A 20,931-nucleotide genomic window follows, 5' to 3' on the forward strand; every position below is an offset into this window, starting at 1 on the left:
AGCGGTTATACCAGGCGTGCTAAAATTGATCATTGCGATCTTGCAACTCGGTCGTCTTAGAACACGCCTTCATATCGCGATACAGCCAGCCATACAAATACCAAACCGAATTCGCGTGTCGAATTTTCTGGATTCTGAATCCGAAACTTTTGAAGCGGTTATTCCTTGATAGAGTGAGTGTTAACCCAGTGAAAGAAAGTTAAGACACAGCGGTTCAATAACCGGTTCGGCTTATGCAATCAAAATAATTGCTTCCACAAAGAAAGCAGGAAAATTAGCAGGAAATACTTGAAAATTTGATTGAAAATCGAAATTACGTAACGAATACCAACGCCCCACATAGGCATATCATTGCCTATATACACACACACACACATACATACATACTTCGTTTATGTGTGGTGTATATGTGTATCGGATCAGTGATCTATATTTAGGCGACAACCCACACAATTCACTTGTTGTCTGTTTATAACAACAACAAAGCAAGTCCTAATTAACTTTGAGGTGTGAAACGAAACGAAATCAAAGGCCGCTCCGCTGCGCTCCAATGTCCAATATCCGGTTACGGTAACGGGAATTTCGAAACTATCAAACGGGAAAACATGCACATATTTGGATAGAAAAATAGAATTTCGAATACACACACACACACACACTTGCTGCTGTTGCCTGCGCCGTGCCGCCACTGACGCTGCCAAAATGGGTCAAAAGCATAAAAGAAACAACAACAAAAAATCAGTTTTCGAAAAATATCCAAAAATACTTCTGCCGTCTCCAAACCATATCAAAAAATATTAAAATTATTATCTTTTTTTGTGCATTTACAGGGAAGTTTTGGGCTTACGACGCGATTGACATATAGAATTTTGAAAAGTCCCAATTTTATTTCTCGAGTTTTTAAGTTTAAAAGCGAAATTTAAACAAGATGCCGAAGCCAGCTCCAAACCAGGAGGATGAGGATCCCACTCCATACCTGTTCGTGTCTCTGGAGCAGAGACGTATCGATCAATCGAAACCCTATGACTCCAAGAAGAGTTGCTGGGTGCCCGACGAGAAGGAGGGCTATCTCCTTGGTGAGATCAAGGCCACCAAGGGCGATATCGTCTCCGTCGGCTTGCCTGGTGGAGAGGTAATGAAATCATATCCATCAAAACAGAAACATCATCAAACATTATTACACAAAATCAACTGAAGCCGGAAGATTGGTTCTTGGAGTTCTTAATTAGGGGACTGTTCCTCATGCAACTGTTTGCAGTTGCCCCTTGCCGAGACCTTTTTTGGTACTACAAAATTGGTTTTGGTAATGGGTGAACTTTGAGATGACCCCTGAAGAATGAACCCCAAGAACGACGTAGAATCATGCATACAGAAAGAAACTATAGATTTATTTCACCCACACACACACACACCCCATATGAATAGGTAAAAGATTTCAAATCCGAGAAGGTGGAGAAAGTCAATCCACCGAAATTCGAAAAACTAGAAGATATGGCCGACATGACCGTGCTGAACACACCCTGCGTGTTGCACAATCTGCGCCAGCGTTACTATGCTAAGCTCATCTACGTAAGTTCTCCACTGTCAGAGACTCACTAATGTATGGGTTTCCTCTTCTTTTCGGTCTCTTCTCTCAACCAAAAAACGAACCGCTAACCTAACGCCTAACCAACAAAAAATTGTACAAAAAAATCAAACCTAACAATTGGGCGGGAATCGAACCAAAACAATAACTGAACCGAACCGAACCGAACTGAACGGACAATCGAAATGATAACAGTCCCGAGACTTCAAGAAAGATCAGCTGCAGCAGGTGAACCCTCCAAAATACGAAAAAGCCGAGGATATGTCCAACTTGACATACCTTAACGATGCCTCTGTGCTCCATAACTTGAGACAGAGATACTACCACAAGCTCATCTATGTAAGTAATTGCCGTACCGGTATGGCAATATATCGTCTATAAAGACCGAGTTCCATGTTACCTAACCCCAATGCTTATCAATACACTCACCCAACCTCTCCAACCTTATCGAAATTCTATTTATGTTCCATTCGGAAAACAAAAATCCCAAACACAAAGCTTGAAGATTATTAATGCAAAACAAAAAAGAAGTAGAATACTAACAACATGTATGTTCCTCATGATCAACACAAGAACCATAAATATCATCAAAGAAAGCCCCAAAAATCATAACTCCAGCTAAAAACTCCCATTCCTGTGATGTTTGCACTAATTTGGCTTCTACTAAACCGAAAGTTGGCCGTCCAGTCAGATGAACCACACACTGGAGACAAAAACGGTTCCCACATCCACCACACACCCAAAATACACACTGGAAGCGGAAGCTGAAAAATCCACAAAAAGATCATCAATCATTTCCCACACAACCACAAACTGAAAACTTTAAACAAGTACCCAAAAAAACCATCGTAGTTAGTTTGTTACTTATAATAAAAAACAAAAACCCAAAACACCAAAAACTGGTAGACCAAAAGACAAACAAACTGTTACTAAAAAACAACCTTTAACTATGAGAATTTAACTCTTTCTATCTATGGTGAAGGGCTCTCCAAAAAGAGATTGAATTCAAATCTTCTGGAGGTGCCCAAAAGCCGCCACTAATTTTCCTGATTTAAAGCTAACAAAAGAAAAATCACAGTCGCTGAGCCACAATATTAATCACAAAATTCTATCCATTCCACTCTCTTGATGCGGGAAATAGACCTACTCCGGTCTTTTCTGCGTTGCCATCAATCCTTACAAGCGCTACCCCGTGTATACCAACCGTTGCGCTAAGATGTACCGTGGCAAGCGCCGTAATGAGGTGCCACCCCATATTTTCGCCATCTCTGACGGTGCCTACGTCGACATGTTGACCAACCACGTGAATCAATCTATGTTGATCACCGGTGAGTCTGGTGCTGGTAAGACTGAGAACACGAAGAAGGTCATTGCGTACTTCGCCACTGTTGGCGCTTCCACCAAGAAGGAGGATCCCGAGGCAAAGAAGAAGGGCTCCCTGGAAGATCAGGTTGTGCAGACCAATCCCGTGCTTGAAGCTTTCGGTAACGCCAAGACCGTGCGTAACGATAACTCCTCTCGTTTCGTAAGTACCTTAGAAACCCAGCCCCCAGTCCTCAATGGAACAGCATATTGAGATTTACATTTTCTTGTGTCCCAGGGTAAATTCATCCGTATCCATTTCGGCCCCACTGGCAAGCTGGCTGGTGCTGATATTGAGACCTGTAAGTTGTCATCAAAATCTAAAAGACTTAGCAACATTCTTTGACATACGAAACTTATCCTTATTACAGATCTGCTGGAGAAGGCCCGTGTCATCTCCCAGCAGTCCCTGGAGCGATCCTACCACATCTTCTACCAGATCATGTCTGGCTCCGTTGCCGGTGTTAAAGGTATAAAAACGATCAACAAGCATCAGCTCATCCTCAACCATTCTCCATCCAGACAATCATCGATCGATCCTCTATATCTGAATCTGTTTTAGTTGTTGTTTAGGTTGTACACCACACGAACACAAAACATACACTGAAAACACACACACACCACACACAAAAAAACATACTGAAAACTGAATAATTGATCTACTTTCTATATATCCAATCCCATTTGTATCTCCTATAATGTATCTGTTTAGACATTTGTCTGTTGAGCGAAAACATCTACGATTACCACATTGTCTCCCAGGGCAAGGTCACTGTAGCCAGTATCGATGATTCTGAGGAGTTCAATCTCACAGATGTAATTGACCCCTTCAATATTTCATTCTAAATTGTCGTTATTTATATTGTTGGCCTAAACCTAGATATTATTATTAATCCATATTTGAGCAAATCATTTATCTATTATCTATTGTAGTTGGTTAACTATTATTCTATATTCTATTCTATATTTTTTTTTTGCGTTTTGCTATATCGTATCGTATATATTGTTGAAAACAATCTTAGGCCACACACTTTCTGCTGCTTAGCTGTAGCTGAATACACTCCAAACACCATCCAGAGTAACGGATAATTGGAATTTGTAGAAGGCTTACTTAGAGTAGCGCGCTCCCATCCCACCCAGATCCAACCATCCAACCATCCTGAGTCCACCGAAAAACTTTAACACATTCCACATACCCGATTAATATCCAGCTGTCTAAGGAAAACATTATTAAATATGATTTTCTTTACCTTTTCCATACAAATCCCCACAACCCCACACTTCATAACAATCGTTTAATGTTGTTCGGAAATGGATACACATATATATCGTGTATATGTTTTATTGTAAAGATTACTGCCTGCTATCGAACAACATTTACGACTATCGCATTGTCTCGCAAGGCAAAACAACCATCCCAAGTGTCAACGATGGCGAGGAATGGCTCGCCGTGGATGTAAGACCATACAGGACATGGTTTCTTATATGCATACACTACCACCACACTACCATCTCAATATCATAACCCTCTCTAGCCAGAACCAGTCTCTGGAATATTCACAAAAACTTCTCAATTGTTGTGCCATCAATGTTGTATCCGTACAAAAAACAAATCAATGTCCTATCCAAAATTCATAATGCTTATCCAAATCAATAGCTAAAGCCAGCCAATGCCCAACTAAACTCTAAACAAAACCTAAAACATAATGAACTAAAATTCTTAAGAAATATTCGTGGAAAGTAGTATCGTAGGTAGGTTTAGGGATCCGATTCAAACACACACACAGACATAGACACAGACAATCTGAAACACGAAAAATATTTATGGAGTATCTTTATTTAAAATCGCGTAACTAGAAATGGTATTTCTTACCCAACATATTGGTGATTATCCCGGCATATGCCAGGGCAAAACGCGGATACCCGGTGTCAACGATGGTGAAGAATTTGAGTTAACTGACGTAAGTTATGGTGCAGGTCCGTGTCTCCCCCCTCCAAGTATCGAACCCACACAAAAATCCAATGGAACTTTTGTATAAAGATCTCTTCTCTATCAATTATATATTCTAAAATTTTTATTTGTATTCTTTATGTACACCATTGAAGTTGTTCGACCATTGATCCAAACACGTTCTGATCGATTTCTCTCTCTCTCTCTCACTCTGCAGTGATGGCTATGATATCTTGTATATATGGTTAACTTTCCAGTGTTATTCCGGAATTATCTTGAGTTATTGCGCTCTCTATCCACCACTCTCTATCTCCAGCTCTCTCTTATTCTATCTATTCTATTCTTACCAAAACCAAATGTAGTTTTGCACCTCCAAACCGCCTGTACCATACACCAATCTAGCCGCCGCTACTCTAGTCCCAAATCCAAGTCCAAGTCCCAGCTGGGAGCAGGAAGGATCTCTGTACAGTGCCTTAGTTAACACCGAAATTCAGAATTTATTCACTTGACACCGGGTAGTACTCGTACTGAAAAATGCCATGAGATGCCCGCTCCTGGCTGGGAATAATTGCACAAGGTTTTAATCCGTAATCCAAATCTATTTATGCACAGTTAAACATAAGCAAAAACACACACAAACACTCAGATACAAAATTCCATACAAATATATGAGTTAAGAAACCAAAACAATACCCAGACATATCCCAGACTTAGAGCATAAGTTTTGTTCTTCTCGCTAAACCAAAGAAAACCTTCTCTCCGACTATTGCAAATGTAGACATGTGCTTCCTCTCTGATAACATTTACGACTACTTCAACGTATCCCAGGGTAAAGTTACTGTACCCAGTATCGATGACGGTGAGGAGTTCCAGATGGCAGATGTAAGTGGTCGTCGAAACAGATCTACACACCGCACACTGTACACTCCACACTGAACACTGAACACACCCACAAACACACACCCAACAAAAACTCCACTTATGATCTATGAATGCATATGATATCGGTACTGTCTGAACGACAAAAGGAACCGATGAGCTACTACACTTTACCCAACACCAACACCACCACACACACACCAACAAAAAACCGAAATCTTTTGTGTGTTTATGTGATTTCTTTTCTTACTGTGTTTTCTATATATATTTTTTTTGTGGTTACCCATGTTTCCTATTCGTTTCCTGAGACCTTCCTGGTCTCTAATTGGAATGCTCAATCTAGAGTAAGATTCGATTGAATGCCCCACACAAAAAAGAAAGCATCCCCAAGGGATGCACTTGTACTTAATACGAATGCCCCGACAACTTTGATTCTGGTGTTGTCCTCAATATATTTTTGGACTGAACCTTTTTGCCTGGAATGTAAATGCATCATGTTTATCCTAAGATATATAAATCCTTTACATAGTTTATAGATATTACTGAGTGTGTGTGTACAGCTCTAGATTTGTAGCGGAAGCGTACAAATCCCCAACTTGGAACCGATTGTATCTAAAACTCTTCTTGTGTGTCACGGCCCCAGACAGACTGGATTAGCCGACAGACTTATGCTCGAATAGGTTAAGAACTCAGCACGTGAATCCCTCCTCCATATTGAAGCGACCCAAGACAAAAACCGCCCCCAGATTTCTACTGTGTTATGTTAGCGATAAGTTCACCCGGCAATCCACGAGTTACCCAACGATTCCGGAATACATAAGTCACCTGGTAAACCTATCAATGTATAGTAGCACCCGTAGGTCTTACTAACCCCAGCGCTACTTGATCTATTCTATGCTACCTTTTGGTATTTATTAGTGAACTGTTTGCACGTTTGCATGTCAATCTAGACATAAGCTACACTCAACCACAAAAGAAAGAAAAAAAGCTCTAAAAAAAAACAATGAAAAACCAACAAAATAATGCTATAAAAAATGCCATTAACGAAAATTGATGGACACAAATGTTTCGCGTACTAAAGTCTCACATTTTATTCTACCCAAAAAATCTTCCGTATATAGCAAGCTTTCGATATCTTGGGCTTCACCAAGGAGGAGAAGGAGAATGTGTACAGGATCACCGCCGCTGTCATGCATATGGGTGGCATGAAGTTCAAGCAACGTGGTCGCGAGGAGCAGGCTGAGCAGGATGGTGAGGAGGAGGGTGGCCGTGTGTCGAAGCTGTTCGGCTGCGACCCCGCTGAGCTGTACAAGAACTTGCTCAAGCCCCGCATCAAGGTCGGTAACGAGTTCGTCACCCAGGGCCGTAACGTCCAGCAGGTCAGCAACTCGATCGGTGCTCTGTGCAAGGGTGTCTTCGATCGTCTGTTCAAGTGGCTGGTGAAGAAGTGTAACGAGACTCTGGACACCAAGCAGAAGCGTCAACATTTCATTGGTGTGCTGGATATTGCTGGTTTCGAGATCTTCGACGTAAGTATCGGACTGAACCAAAGACTTGGCTGGCCACGGATACTCCATGGGTTCATTTCGATGTATCCCCTGGTAGATCATGGCTAGTTGTGGCCGCTAAATGCCACCAACCATGGCTCATATCCATGACTGTGGTTGGGGGGATTTACAGCCGGACCTGCTAACACGTCTCTCAACAGTCAGTTTAGGGGTAAAGGGCATTCAGAATCAGTATGGGTTTAGGTGCACTCACTCTTCGCACAAGCACACTTACAGATCAACAAATTTACACTACTCAACTATACTTCATGGCACCATAGAGTATCTCTCGCTCTCTCTCTCTCTCTCAAAAAACGATCACTATAATTGTTCTGTAAATATTCCCATTCAACTTGCGATGTAGTACAACGGCTTCGAGCAATTGTGTATTAACTTCACCAACGAGAAGTTGCAACAGTTCTTTAACCATATCATGTTCGTCATGGAACAAGAGGAATACAAGAAGGAGGGTATTAACTGGGACTTTATCGATTTCGGTATGGACTTGCTGGCCTGTATCGATCTCATTGAAAAGGTGCTTACAACAAAGAAACCTCCAAATCCTTCTCTTTGTCAAGTTTTCTCTATTCTCTATTTATATTTTTGTGTCTTGTATGTCTCTCAAATGTTATGTTATGCTATGTTATGTTATGTTATGTTTTAGCAACGAAAAAAAAAAAAAAAAAAGTGAAATGAAAAACAGCAAGAAGCCTTATAAGGGGGTTCCTCCAGAGTGATCACAGGTAAACGGAGAATGCAAAATCAGTGTGAAGCGAATGTCAGGGCATCTTTTTCTTATATCCAGCATCCCCACCCCCCAAAAGCACTCTTTGTTAAATGCAAGATATATATGTACTCACCTCACCAAATTCACTCCAATCCAATCCAATGCAATCCCCATGCAATGCAATTGCAAATCGGTAACAAAAATAGTACAACGGTTTCGAGCAACTGTGTATTAACTTCACCAACGAGAAGTTGCAACAATTCTTCAACCATCACATGTTCGTTTTGGAGCAAGAAGAATACAAGAGGGAAGGCATCGACTGGGCCTTCATCGATTTCGGTATGGACTTGTTGGCCTGTATCGATTTGATTGAAAAGGTTCGTCTCCCCCATTCCATGCCATCAACAAAACTGTTCCGCCTACAGCTCGTATTTGCCTCTATTCTATGATATCTACAAGTATAAGTTTTATTTTTAACTGCCACCCCACCACAACTGGCAAATCATCTAGAACTGATGATCCCAGCTGGCTGGGGGGTAACCATATTCCATGTACATATATATATTGTTACAGTCATGCGGAGAAGTGCGCCCATAAGCGTTATCCAACTCCAAGTACTCGTAGTTTATGCCAAGCACCCATGCACCCATATTATCTCATTTATATCCATGGAAAGTTTCAAGGGGAATACCAGTACCAACAAAAAGAAACAGTAACTAACAAAATGAAACTGAAATGCATTTGAAAACCATAAAGAAACTAACCATAGCCTATATATTATGTTACATATTGTTCCGTTCCACAATCTAGTACAACGGTTTCGAACAATTATGCATCAATTTCACTAACGAAAAACTGCAACAATTCTTCAACCATCACATGTTCGTTTTGGAACAAGAAGAGTATCAGCGCGAGGGCATCGAGTGGACGTTCATTGATTTCGGCATGGATCTGCAAATGTGTATCGATCTGATCGAAAAGGTACAGACACGGCCATAACTATCTTGTCACAGCAGATAGCCCAAGCTGACCAACACCAAACCAACGACACATATGATTGCCCTAAGATGCACCTCAAAACTTATATCTAATCTAATGTAATCTGTTATTAACACTTTAGTCATAAGATCGCCTAAAGCTATAGCTAAACAAGCATCAACTCCTAATGCATTTGCATTTTAGCGACAAAAATCTAACGACAACTAACGACGGGTAAGTTCTATGTACTAATTGTAGTACTGTCTAGTTCTAGTTTTAGTTCTAGTTCTAGTTGAGCGTCTTGTGGCTTCAAAAACTACTCGTATAAACAACAACAACAAAAACTCAACTATTTAATATCTACTTTATGTTCTTTGCGTGCTTGCCTACTAGAGAAACTTTTAATGCCGCTCCACTCGATCGATGAGGGTAAAACTAACTTGTGGATATTCTTGTGTTATTTTACCAACAGCCTATGGGTATCCTGTCCATCCTGGAGGAAGAGTCTATGTTCCCCAAGGCTACCGATCAGACCTTCTCGGAGAAGCTGACCAATACCCATTTGGGCAAGTCCGCTCCATTCCAGAAGCCAAAGCCCCCAAAGCCCGGCCAGCAGGCTGCCCACTTCGCCATTGGCCATTATGCCGGCTGTGTGTCCTACAACATCACCGGTTGGTTGGAGAAGAACAAGGATCCCCTCAACGACACTGTCGTCGATCAGTTCAAGAAGTCTCAGAACAAGCTGCTGATCGAAATCTTCGCCGATCATCCCGGACAGTCGGGCGGCGGTGAACAGGCCAAGGGTGGTCGTGGCAAGAAGGGCGGTGGCTTCGCTACCGTCTCCTCTGCCTACAAGGAGCAGCTGAACAGCTTGATGGCCATTCTGCGCTCGACCCAACCTCATTTCGTCCGTTGCATCATTCCCAACGAGATGAAGCAGCCTGGTCTCGTCGATGCTCACTTGGTCATGCACCAGCTGACTTGTAACGGTGTGCTTGAAGGTATCCGTATTTGCCGTAAGGGCTTCCCCAACAGGATGGTCTACCCCGACTTCAAGATGCGGTAAGTTCGCAACTCTCGCAACTCTAAACATTAAGCTACACTCTTATCTTACACTTAGACATATTTACTATAGTTTCAGTTAGTTTATATCTAGCAAAAAAAAAACACTTTGACTTTGTATATACACTAGGGGACACCACTGTAGCTTACCTTGGACTGCTCTTAGCTTTAATCTATAATTAACTTGTAAATTATTCAACTATAGTTACATGATTCTGGCCCCAGCCATCATGACAGCCGAAAAGTTGGCCAAGAATGCGGCCGGCAAGTGTCTGGAAGCCGTCGGACTGGATCCCGATATGTATCGCATTGGTCACACCAAGGCACGCATACAACCTCCTATTAAATGTCCTCTATAAATGTCCTTGTATATCCAAGCCGAAGAATGTCCCACCATTCCAATTGTACCAATTACCTATCTCTGTATGTACCATGTACCATGTACCAGAAATGTTCCAGTTGCTCCAGCTGCAGTTCCAGTGCTGTGCCCATGTTAGGTGTAGTCTTCGTAGTAGCACGATCTTATCTGTTATTTGTACATCTCAAATCAAAACCGAACATTCTACATTCCGACAGGTACCAAATTCTGAACCCACGCGGCATTAAGGATCTCGAAGATCCCAAGAAAGCCTCCAAGGTTCTGCTTGAGTCCACCGAGCTGAGCGATGACCTTTACCGTCTGGGTCATACCAAGGCATGAATAAGTTCCACCCTCTTTAAATTAAAACGCTTAATCTGGCCATTTTCAAATTTGAAATTCAACAAAAAACGAACACTTATGAGTGGATGGCTCACAACTGTACTTGTATTTTCTGTGTAGTCAATAATCTTTTGATTTGCGGGTTGTGGCATATGCTCGAGAAACCTCTACGAGAGAGCAGTAAATGTCACACCCAAAAAAACATTACATATACACACCACACACGCACACACAAACACGCCAAAGAGTGGACACAACTGTACCGATTGTGGGTGCATTTCTTTCAATTGATCTCTCACCGTATTACAGCTATCAAATTCTGAATCCAGCCGGCATTGTTGGCATCGAGGATGCCAAGAAGTGTGGCAGCATACTTTTGGAGTCCACCGGACTGGATCCCGATATGTACCGCATTGGACACACTAAGGCAGAGTCACATTCTGATCTATCCAAAATTATGCTCATGCATCTCTCTCTCTCTCTTTGAACTATCTTAAATATCTTTCTGAGTTCCCCCGCTCCACAAACAAGTAGTTTTGATATTTCTATCTACTCCCCCCACACATGAGAAGCATCAACTGAACTTTACTCGTATGTCAAAGGCCACGTACAGAGGCTATACGAGTCTCAAATTACAACCAAACCCAGCACAGATTTCAGGCGTCCTTTAGGAAAACAGTCACAGAACTTTACTAGGGGCGCTACCTTCACTTTTGTTTGATCTCCCCACGATCCCTCAAACCTACACTAAACATAGATACACACCCTACACACTACACACACACAGATACAAATGTACCACCCCCCAGCATGGGTTCGAAAGTTTATTCGTAGAGTTTTTACCCCAATTTTGAAGGATGATTTTTTGATACGATTTAAGATCAACTGTGAATAACCATAGAATATAAGCTAGACATACTAACCCCCCAACTAGTTATCTATACACTGTAGCATTTGATTTGAATGTTTTGATTGATTGACTTCATCATGAACATATGCAGCTACCAAATCCTGAACCCCAAGGGTATCAAGGGTATTGAGGATCCCAAGAAATGCACGAAGATCCTCATCGAATCGACCGAATTGGCCGACGATCAATACCGTCTGGGTAACACAAAGGCACGCACAACCAAACTATTCTCTACACAACTCTCAAAATACTTCAAAAACATGCACTTTTGTCTATGGCTCTGATAACTGATGACCAGACACACACATTACACAACAACACACACACACTTGCACCCCATAAACACACAACACACACACACGCAGAATCGAACCTGGTTTTGGGGTGTACAAAAACCAAGCAAAAAGCTTAGAGTACTCTCTGAACCAGGCATGATTCTGTGTGCGCATGTCCTTCTCAGTATCTATACTTTCTCTTTCACTGATTGTGGCCTGAATATAGTATATAAGAAATAAGGATACATCCCCACCCAGAACACTTCTGAAACCTTTACAAAAAAGGACACAGAACACATATCCCATACCTAGATCCATCTCCCCATCGATTGGTGTTAGATTTGACTCTACTTTACCCTAGTCTGTAGTTAATGAACCTAATCCAATTCTAAATCCAAATTTAGTTAGTATTTATGCACCAATATTAACCAATTCGTTTGATACATAATAATACAACCATTAAAACTACAACAAACTCCATACAGCTACAAGATCATGTGCCCCAAGCAATTGCAGGGCGTTGACAAAGACAAAAAGGCCACTGATATAATCATTAAATTTATCGATCTGCCAGAAGATCAATACCGTTTGGGTAACACAAAGGTATATGCCAGACAATATATCTCACACACACAAACACAAAAACATCCTGTGCACGCTTTTACCTTCTGGACTCATCCCTTTGCCAGCCTATCCCCGAGCCAACCCCGGACAAATGCCGGCTGCTAGTACACAGCTCTGGTCCAGGTCTGTTGGCTTTGGGTGTGGCCTGGTCTAGGGCTCTGATCTAGAGGTCACACACATGCCTCTGAGTGTCTTCAACTGCAATCCGTGTTCACATCTGCATCCGTGTCATCATCTGCATCAATGTTTAATAACCTCATCTATGCATCTCTTTACTAAGATCTCTATAAATGTTATGTGTTGTTTGTCTTGTTCTTGTCTTGTTCTTGTCGTTTTTCCTGTTTTCCTGTATACGTTGTGTTGTTGTTCAAACCATCCATCCTCTATCTATCCCAGTTCAACCTGTCCAAAAGTGTTTTTGAAGAATCGCTTAAGCAAAAAGAAAAAAAACTCTGCTTAGTGCACGCGCTCTTCGAGTGTTTGAATGAACTGGAAAACTAACCTATTATCTTCCCCTTGCCCATAAACTCCCATTGACCATATAATAGGTGTTCTTCCGCGCCGGTGTCCTGGGTCAGATGGAGGAGTTCCGTGATGAGCGTCTGGGCAAGATCATGTCCTGGATGCAGGCATGGGCTCGTGGTTACCTGTCCCGCAAGGGCTTCAAGAAGCTCCAGGAACAGCGCGTCGCCCTCAAGGTTGTCCAGCGCAATCTGCGCAAGTACCTGCAGCTCCGTACCTGGCCATGGTACAAACTGTGGCAGAAGGTCAAGCCCCTCCTCAACGTCAGCCGTATCGAGGATGAGATTGCCGTGAGTATTACAACAAAAAATGTCTAAAGATCCTCATAGCTGCTGTGGTTCGACTGCCGTACAATATGGCTTGGCTTTTGTTTGTGAACTTGGCCAAAACAGTTGCCAGTGACAATCATGTGGCGAGTCAGAGTAGCCCTGGCATGTCCATTCCATTCGGTAGGTAGTCCTCCCCTCTCTCTCTCTCTCGCTCATTGTCTGGGGTAATTGGATGAGTCGCAGCAGCTGCACACACGTCAAATCATCATTTGCGAATCTTATTTTAGCCAATCGCCATAAACATTTTAAGTTTGTTATGCCGAGGCAAAATTCTTGTGCTTAATTAAGCGCACAAAACTTAATACCTGCAGCACGGACATGCAACAAGCAGCCAGCAGCCAGCAACCAGCCACCCACTCACAGCTGCCCGAACATATCGATCGATACGATCTGATTCCCATTGCTGTTCGGTTCAACCAAAAATAGATGCTGTCCTAATCTAGGCACTTTAGCGAGCAAGTTTCGCTGGAATCTAACAAATGCCCTGCCGTACATACGTACATACATTTAATGTACATAATATGTACCGTTCATGTACAGAATTATGAATTGCAAAATGTGTTCTATTCTTGGCCCTGCCACATAGCTCAGTTCTGTTTTTTTCTTTTAAAGAGCCACAATTAGTTTGCCAATTAGCTTGCTAATTAAATAATAAAAAATGCCAAGAGCCTAGCGCCAAGTATAGTTCCCGATCATGATCACGATGAGTAATTATGTACAGAGCATACATAGATGAGAATTTGTATACAATCTGCTGGTCTGATTGTATATATAGATACGGGAGTGGGTTGGGAGATGCTGTACACCTGCTGGCCCGCCGCACAAGTGCGAATTGATAGGCCCCAGAGGCTAGCAATTTCTGAATTATGATGGCCACGATTACACAAACACATACACACACATGGCATGCCACGCCATGCCACGCCATGCCATACCATGCCACACAGTGGCAGCTGCTGCTGCTGCTGCTCTGCTTGAGCTCTTGGGGTATGCGTGCGTTGGGGCGTTTTGGCTAATTTTATAGCCAAGTGGCCCAGTGCATTCGTGGCAGCCATTCCAGTTGTATTTGACCAGTCGCCGTCGCGGTAACGCGTACCACAAAAACGAAACCCCCTGAAACGAAGCGAAGCATAAGCCAAGTGCCCACAGTCTCTGTAGTCTCTAAAGTGAATCTCTAGCAATGGCCGATGAAAAGAAGACCAAGAAAACGAAAAAGTCCAGCGAAGCCACCACACCCAGTGCCAGTGAGGAGCCAGCTGCAGCAGCTGCAGAAGCGGCTCCTCCCACAGAAAATCCCGAAGCAGCGGCAGCTGCTCCTGCTCCTGCCCCGGCAGAAGCCACGCCAGTCGAACCACCAGCACAGCCAGAGGCTGCCATAGCCAGTGATAGTGGAAATGCCCCAACTAATCCCAAAAATGCCTCTAATGACTTGCAGCGTCTGGAGGAGAAGGCCAAGAAGGCTGAGGAACTGCACGCCGCTGAAGTGAAGGTGCGCAAGGAGCTGGAGGTGCTCAACGCCAAGCTGTTGGCCGAGAAGACCGCCCTGCTGGACTCCCTGTCCGGCGAGAAGGGTGCCCTGCAGGACTACCAGGAGCGCAACTCCAAGCTGCAGGCCCAGAAGAACGACCTCGAGAACCAGCTGCGCGTAAGTACCATCCACCTTAGCCACCATCCATTGATGGCATCAATCCAAAAAGCACAAAACTGCAAACCCAAATCGATCATGTCAAATCGAGCGTGAAAATTGCTCTCGACTATTTCGAGGCAATTGCGCAAATTGCTAAAATTGGAATGGGCCAATCATCACAGCCATAATTTATGCACCCGCTAATCCAATATACTCTTTCGCTCGATCTCTCTGTGTAGGACATCCAAGAGCGCCTGACTCAGGAGGAAGATGCCCGCAACCAGCTGTTCCAGCAGAAGAAGAAGGCCGATCAGGAGATCTCTGGCCTGAAGAAGGACATCGAGGATCTGGAGCTGAACATCCAGAAGGCCGAGCAGGACAAGGCCACCAAGGATCACCAGATCCGCAACTTGAACGACGAGATCGCCCACCAGGATGAGCTCATCAACAAGCTGAACAAGGAGAAGAAGATGCAGGGCGAGACCAACCAGAAGACCGGTGAGGAGCTGCAGTCCGCCGAGGACAAGATCAACCACTTGAACAAGGTTAAGGCCAAGCTCGAGCAGACCCTCGATGAGCTCGAGGACTCGCTGGAGCGCGAGAAGAAGGTCCGCGGCGATGTGGAGAAGGGCAAGCGCAAGGTTGAGGGAGACCTCAAGCTCACCCAGGAGGCTGTCTCCGATCTGGAGCGCAACAAGAAGGAGCTCGAGCAGACGATCCAGCGCAAGGACAAGGAACTGTCCTCCATCACCGCCAAGCTGGAAGATGAGCAGGTCGTCGTTGGCAAGCACCAGCGCCAGATCAAGGAGCTGCAGGCCCGCATCGAGGAGCTGGAGGAGGAGGTCGAGGCCGAGCGTCAGGCCCGCGCCAAGGCTGAGAAGCAGCGCGCCGATCTTGCCCGCGAACTCGAGGAATTGGGCGAGCGTCTGGAGGAGGCTGGCGGTGCCACCTCTGCCCAGATTGAGCTCAACAAGAAGCGCGAGGCCGAGCTCAGCAAGCTCCGTCGCGATCTTGAGGAGGCCAACATCCAGCACGAGTCCACCCTGGCTAACCTGCGCAAGAAGCACAACGATGCCGTTGCCGAGATGGCCGAACAGGTCGATCAGCTCAACAAGCTGAAGGCTAAGTAAGTACCGATTAAAGATCTCCTCGAATTTCGCCAGCTTTTTTCAGGTGCAACCAATGAGACAGAGACTCGCGACTCGAGACTCGAGACTCGTCCTTAACTTCAATTGATCTCTCGCTCTTTTTATCACATTGCTATCTAGGGCCGAGCACGATCGCCAGACTTGCCACAACGAGTTGAATCAGACTCGTACCGCCTGCGATCAGTTGGGTCGCGATAAGGTAATATGTCGCGATCACAAGCATCCAATCCGCACCAAAGATTGGGTGCCTTGTGCTCCACACATATCTGAATACGAGTACACATCACTGAAAACTGTACACTGAACACCAAGCATGTTCCAACCAAAAGCTCCACACAACTACGTACAAGAAACAACGTCTGTGTGATCCACTATGTCTCTGTCTATGTATAACAAACGATAAAGAAAAGGTCTCTCAATAGGATGCGAATTTGGACAACGATCAATTTGCAGCTCGCTCGCTTCTCGCCTCTGCTCTGCTCTACTTTCTATTTTGTATATCCCCCCACACACTCAGAACAAAAACTAACACGTGCAAAACCATTTTGTGTCTACTCTATCTATCTGTTTAAACCAGGGCTGAGAAGGAGAAGAACGAGTACTACGGCCAGTTGAACGATCTGCGCTCCGGTGTTGACCACATTACCAACGAGAAGGTATTCAAATTGATTCATTCCTTTGCTCGCTCTCTCATCGATTTGCCGCTGTAAATTAAATGCTGAAAGTTCTATATTTTTTTTTGCCACGAAAACTTGTGTATAGTCAACGAAGAACCCCTGTAAAAGTACCACTAAAACGACCCACAAAACCGAAAGTAATCTGCCCGCTTGACTTACTAAAACCAATCCTTGTACAGAACAACCTTACACGAAAACCAAAGTGCACACCACTCAAGACAAAAGAGAAAACCCACCCATGCCCGAGACTAAATCCCCAAATTTGTTGAACCTTTGAACAGGCTGCCCAGGAGAAGATCGCCAAGCAGCTGCAGCACACCCTCAACGAGGTGCAGTCCAAATTGGATGAGACCAACAGGACCCTCAACGACTTCGATGCCAGCAAGAAGAAGCTGTCCATTGAGAACTCCGACCTGCTCCGCCAGTTGGAGGAGGCCGAGTCCCAGGTGTCTCAGCTGTCCAAGATCAAGATCTCCCTGACCACCCAGCTGGAGGATACCAAGCGTCTCGCCGACGAGGAGTCCCGCGAGCGTGCCACCCTTCTGGGCAAGTTCCGCAACCTGGAGCACGACCTCGACAACCTGCGCGAACAGGTTGAGGAGGAGGCCGAGGGCAAGGCTGATCTGCAGCGTCAATTGAGCAAGGCCAACGCCGAGTCCCAGATCTGGCGCAGCAAGTACGAGTCCGATGGCGTTGCCCGCTCTGAGGAGCTGGAGGAGGCCAAGCGCAAGCTGCAGGCCCGTCTCGCCGAGGCTGAGGAGACCATCGAGTCCCTTAACCAGAAGTGCATTGGCCTGGAGAAGACCAAGCAGCGTCTGTCCACCGAAGTCGAGGATCTCCAGCTGGAGGTCGATCGTGCCAACGCCATTGCCAATGCCGCCGAGAAGAAGCAGAAGGCATTCGACAAGATCATCGGCGAGTGGAAGCTCAAGGTCGACGATTTGGCCGCTGAGCTGGATGCCTCCCAGAAGGAGTGCCGCAACTACTCCACCGAACTGTTCCGTCTGAAGGGTGCCTACGAGGAGGGCCAGGAGCAGCTGGAGGCTGTGCGTCGTGAGAACAAGAACTTGGCTGATGAGGTCAAGGATCTGCTCGACCAGATCGGTGAGGGTGGCCGCAACATCCATGAGATCGAGAAGGCACGCAAGCGCCTGGAAGCCGAGAAGGATGAGCTCCAGGCCGCTTTGGAGGAGGCTGAGGCCGCCCTCGAGCAGGAGGAGAACAAGGTGCTGCGCGCTCAGCTGGAGCTGTCCCAGGTCCGCCAGGAGATCGATCGCCGCATCCAGGAGAAGGAAGAGGAATTCGAGAACACCCGCAAGAACCACCAGCGCGCCTTGGACTCCATGCAAGCCTCCCTCGAGGCTGAGGCCAAGGGCAAGGCTGAGGCCCTGCGCATGAAGAAGAAGCTGGAGGCTGACATTAACGAGCTGGAGATTGCTCTGGATCATGCCAACAAGGTGGGTTCCACATTAAATCTCTCTCTCTCTTTGAAATTTTACTTATCCATTCCGATTATTTCGCTCTCCTTTGCAGGCTAACGCCGAGGCCCAGAAGAACATCAAGCGTTACCAGCAACAGCTGAAGGACATCCAGACCGCCCTTGAGGAGGAGCAGCGCGCCCGTGACGATGCCCGTGAACAGCTGGGTATCTCTGAGCGTCGTGCCAACGCTCTCCAGAACGAGCTGGAGGAGTCTCGCACTCTGCTGGAACAGGCCGATCGCGGCCGTCGCCAGGCCGAGCAGGAGCTGGCCGATGCCCACGAACAGCTGAACGAGGTGTCCGCCCAGAACGCCTCCATCTCCGCTGCCAAGAGGAAGCTCGAGTCTGAGCTGCAGACCCTGCACTCTGACCTGGATGAGCTCCTGAACGAGGCCAAGAACTCCGAGGAGAAGGCCAAGAAGGCAATGGTTGATGCCGCCCGCCTGGCCGATGAGCTGCGCGCTGAGCAGGATCATGCCCAGACCCAGGAGAAATTGAGGAAGGCCCTTGAGCAGCAGATCAAGGAACTGCAGGTCCGTCTGGATGAGGCTGAGGCCAATGCCCTTAAGGGCGGCAAGAAGGCCATCCAGAAGCTGGAGCAGCGCGTCCGCGAGCTCGAGAACGAGCTGGACGGTGAGCAGAGGAGACACGCCGATGCCCAGAAGAACTTGCGCAAGAGCGAGCGCCGCATCAAGGAGCTGAGCTTCCAGTCCGAGGAGGACCGCAAGAACCACGAGCGCATGCAGGATCTGGTCGATAAGCTGCAACAGAAGATCAAGACATACAAGAGGCAGATCGAGGAGGCCGAGGAAATCGCCGCCCTCAACCTGGCCAAATTCCGCAAGGCTCAGCAGGAGCTTGAGGAGGCCGAGGAGCGTGCCGATCTGGCCGAGCAGGCCATCAGCAAATTCCGCGCCAAGGGACGTGCCGGTTCTGTCGGTCGTGGTGCCAGCCCAGCGGTAAGTTCTCTCAACCCAATCACACATGTACATTGACCATTGACCCTCTGACCCGATTACCCTCTGACCCCATCGAAACTTCTCTCACTCGACCAGTGTACACTGAGCTACCATTGTGCTTTATATAGCCACCATATCACTCTTTATCCGCCCAGATCAACCGGTTTGAATAATGTGTATAAATATATATTTTTCCCTTTCATATATTGCGCGATACGCTCTGCTTCTTCGTCACTGCTCGTCCACAAAATAAATAAATAAATGAAAAAAGATTTAAATTTGAGGCACAACCACGACGAGAAAATAAAACCAAAAAAATTTCTATATAGCGATCCACATATTGGTTCATTTACGATAATGAGAGAACAAAAACATGCAAAGAGAATTATAGCTTATAAGAATTATTATAAAATAAATACTTAAATAATAATATAGATGCATCATACGACATTCGCTAGATGAGAAAATATCTAATTAGAGGCAACCAGAACCCAGACCCAAACCAATCAATCACAGCAACCACAGCAAAAAGGCAAAGGATCAATCGAAAGATCATCGAAAAAGCAAATCACGTACCAACCAAAAATGCGTTCATTTTGACAGAAAAGAAAGAAACAAAAAACTACAAAAAAAAAAGAAAGAAATAGTTAACAGCAGCTTAATCAATCGACTTTGCTTATACTCTACAACCATTTTGCATACAAATTTACAAAAACCAAAAAAAAAAAGCACACACTATTCTTCCACTATATTATTAAAACAAACAAAATATCAAATATGTATTTGTACATGTGTACTGCAGCCGACAGCGTCCAAGGGTGGCCGCCAAAGAGGCGCGCTGCTGGAGCAGTAGAAACTTTCTTGAAACATTTGTAAGTGGAACGTGTTCGTTCTCGTTCTCGTTCTCTCTCTCGCTCGTTCACGTCTTGTCTTGTTCTCGTTGTGTCGAAACTCCCAAACACCCCCCAACAGCTCCCCACCAATAGACAGACGCAGCTCATTAAGTGCTCTCACTCTCTCTCTCTCATTCGTTCGTTCGTTCAAGATCATTCGTTACGTTTTATCGTCGTTCGTCAAGCGCTATCTCGTTCATACTCGTTACTCGTCTTCGATCATTACCCCGTTATGACACTCGCTCGGCGAGCACTTACGTACAGTCGTCATTACAGTTTTTGTATTACTCTCCTCTCACCTGCCGGCCGGCCCACTACATAACTGCAGGCTGGCAGGCCATTCGTTCGTTCTCGTTCTTTCCCAATCAGTTTGTCCAACTTGGAGACTTGTACCCACCCACCCCAAGCCCCAGCATGATTGAATATAACATTTATATGGAGCTTATAACTAATTATAATTTATCTTTCTCTCCCTTAGCCCCGTGCGACGTCCGTTCGGCCACAATTCGACGGATTGGCTTTCCCACCAAGATTCGACCTTAACCCTGAAAACGAATTCTAAATGCCATTTCATTTTTTAATTTATTTTAAATGATATTTCATAATGATTATGTTTATGATTTTAATTTAATTTCTTAATTTAAAAACAAAAATAATAAAACTATAACAAAATATATATCGAAAACGACGGGAGGC

The 20,931-nt window shown here is 45.0% G+C and overlaps 1 protein-coding gene across 35 annotated transcripts; it reads left to right on the forward strand.

Moving 5' to 3' along the window:
* Positions 1-830: 830 nt before the first annotated feature.
* On the forward strand, positions 831-20,877 carry LOC117902575 (myosin heavy chain, muscle). Of its 35 annotated transcripts, none has more exons than XM_034814038.1 (18): positions 831-1,132; positions 1,781-1,924; positions 2,727-3,110; positions 3,186-3,249; positions 3,319-3,417; positions 5,677-5,780; positions 6,899-7,306; positions 7,689-7,859; positions 9,502-10,091; positions 11,793-11,880; positions 12,550-12,579; positions 13,149-13,412; positions 14,887-15,096; positions 15,318-16,204; positions 16,347-16,425; positions 17,185-18,360; positions 18,437-19,342; positions 20,714-20,874. In XM_034814038.1, the coding sequence occupies exons 1-18, from the start codon at positions 929-931 to the stop codon at positions 20,795-20,797; spliced, it is 5,892 nt and encodes a 1,963-aa protein (XP_034669929.1). In that variant the 5' UTR covers positions 831-928; the 3' UTR covers positions 20,798-20,874. The 35 variants fall into 35 exon arrangements, with proteins under 35 accessions (XP_034669929.1, XP_034669957.1, XP_034669955.1 ...); XM_034814066.1 differs by lacking the exons at positions 5,677-5,780; positions 7,689-7,859; positions 12,550-12,579; positions 16,347-16,425 and adding exons at positions 3,660-3,763; positions 8,258-8,428; positions 16,804-16,882; positions 20,145-20,214 and having other exon boundaries at positions 11,793-11,910; positions 20,714-20,782; XM_034814064.1 differs by lacking the exons at positions 11,793-11,880; positions 12,550-12,579 and adding exons at positions 10,297-10,414; positions 20,145-20,214 and having other exon boundaries at positions 20,714-20,782.
* Positions 20,878-20,931: the final 54 nt, after the last annotated feature.

Source organism: Drosophila subobscura, chromosome U, assembly GCF_008121235.1.
Source record: "Drosophila subobscura isolate 14011-0131.10 chromosome U, UCBerk_Dsub_1.0, whole genome shotgun sequence".
In the NCBI taxonomy this organism is placed as follows: Eukaryota; Metazoa; Arthropoda; class Insecta; order Diptera; family Drosophilidae; genus Drosophila; species Drosophila subobscura.

Coding starts and splice junctions, on each gene's coding strand:
- LOC117902575 (XM_034814053.1), top strand. CDS start 929: ATGCCGAAGCCAGCTCCAAACCAGGAGGATGAGGATCCCACTCCATAC. Junction 3,418..3,659: donor CTCCGTTGCCGGTGTTAAAG/GTATAAAAACGA, acceptor GTATCTGTTTAG/ACATTTGTCTGTTGAGCGAA. Junction 16,205..16,346: donor CTCAACAAGCTGAAGGCTAA/GTAAGTACCGAT, acceptor ATTGCTATCTAG/GGCCGAGCACGATCGCCAGA.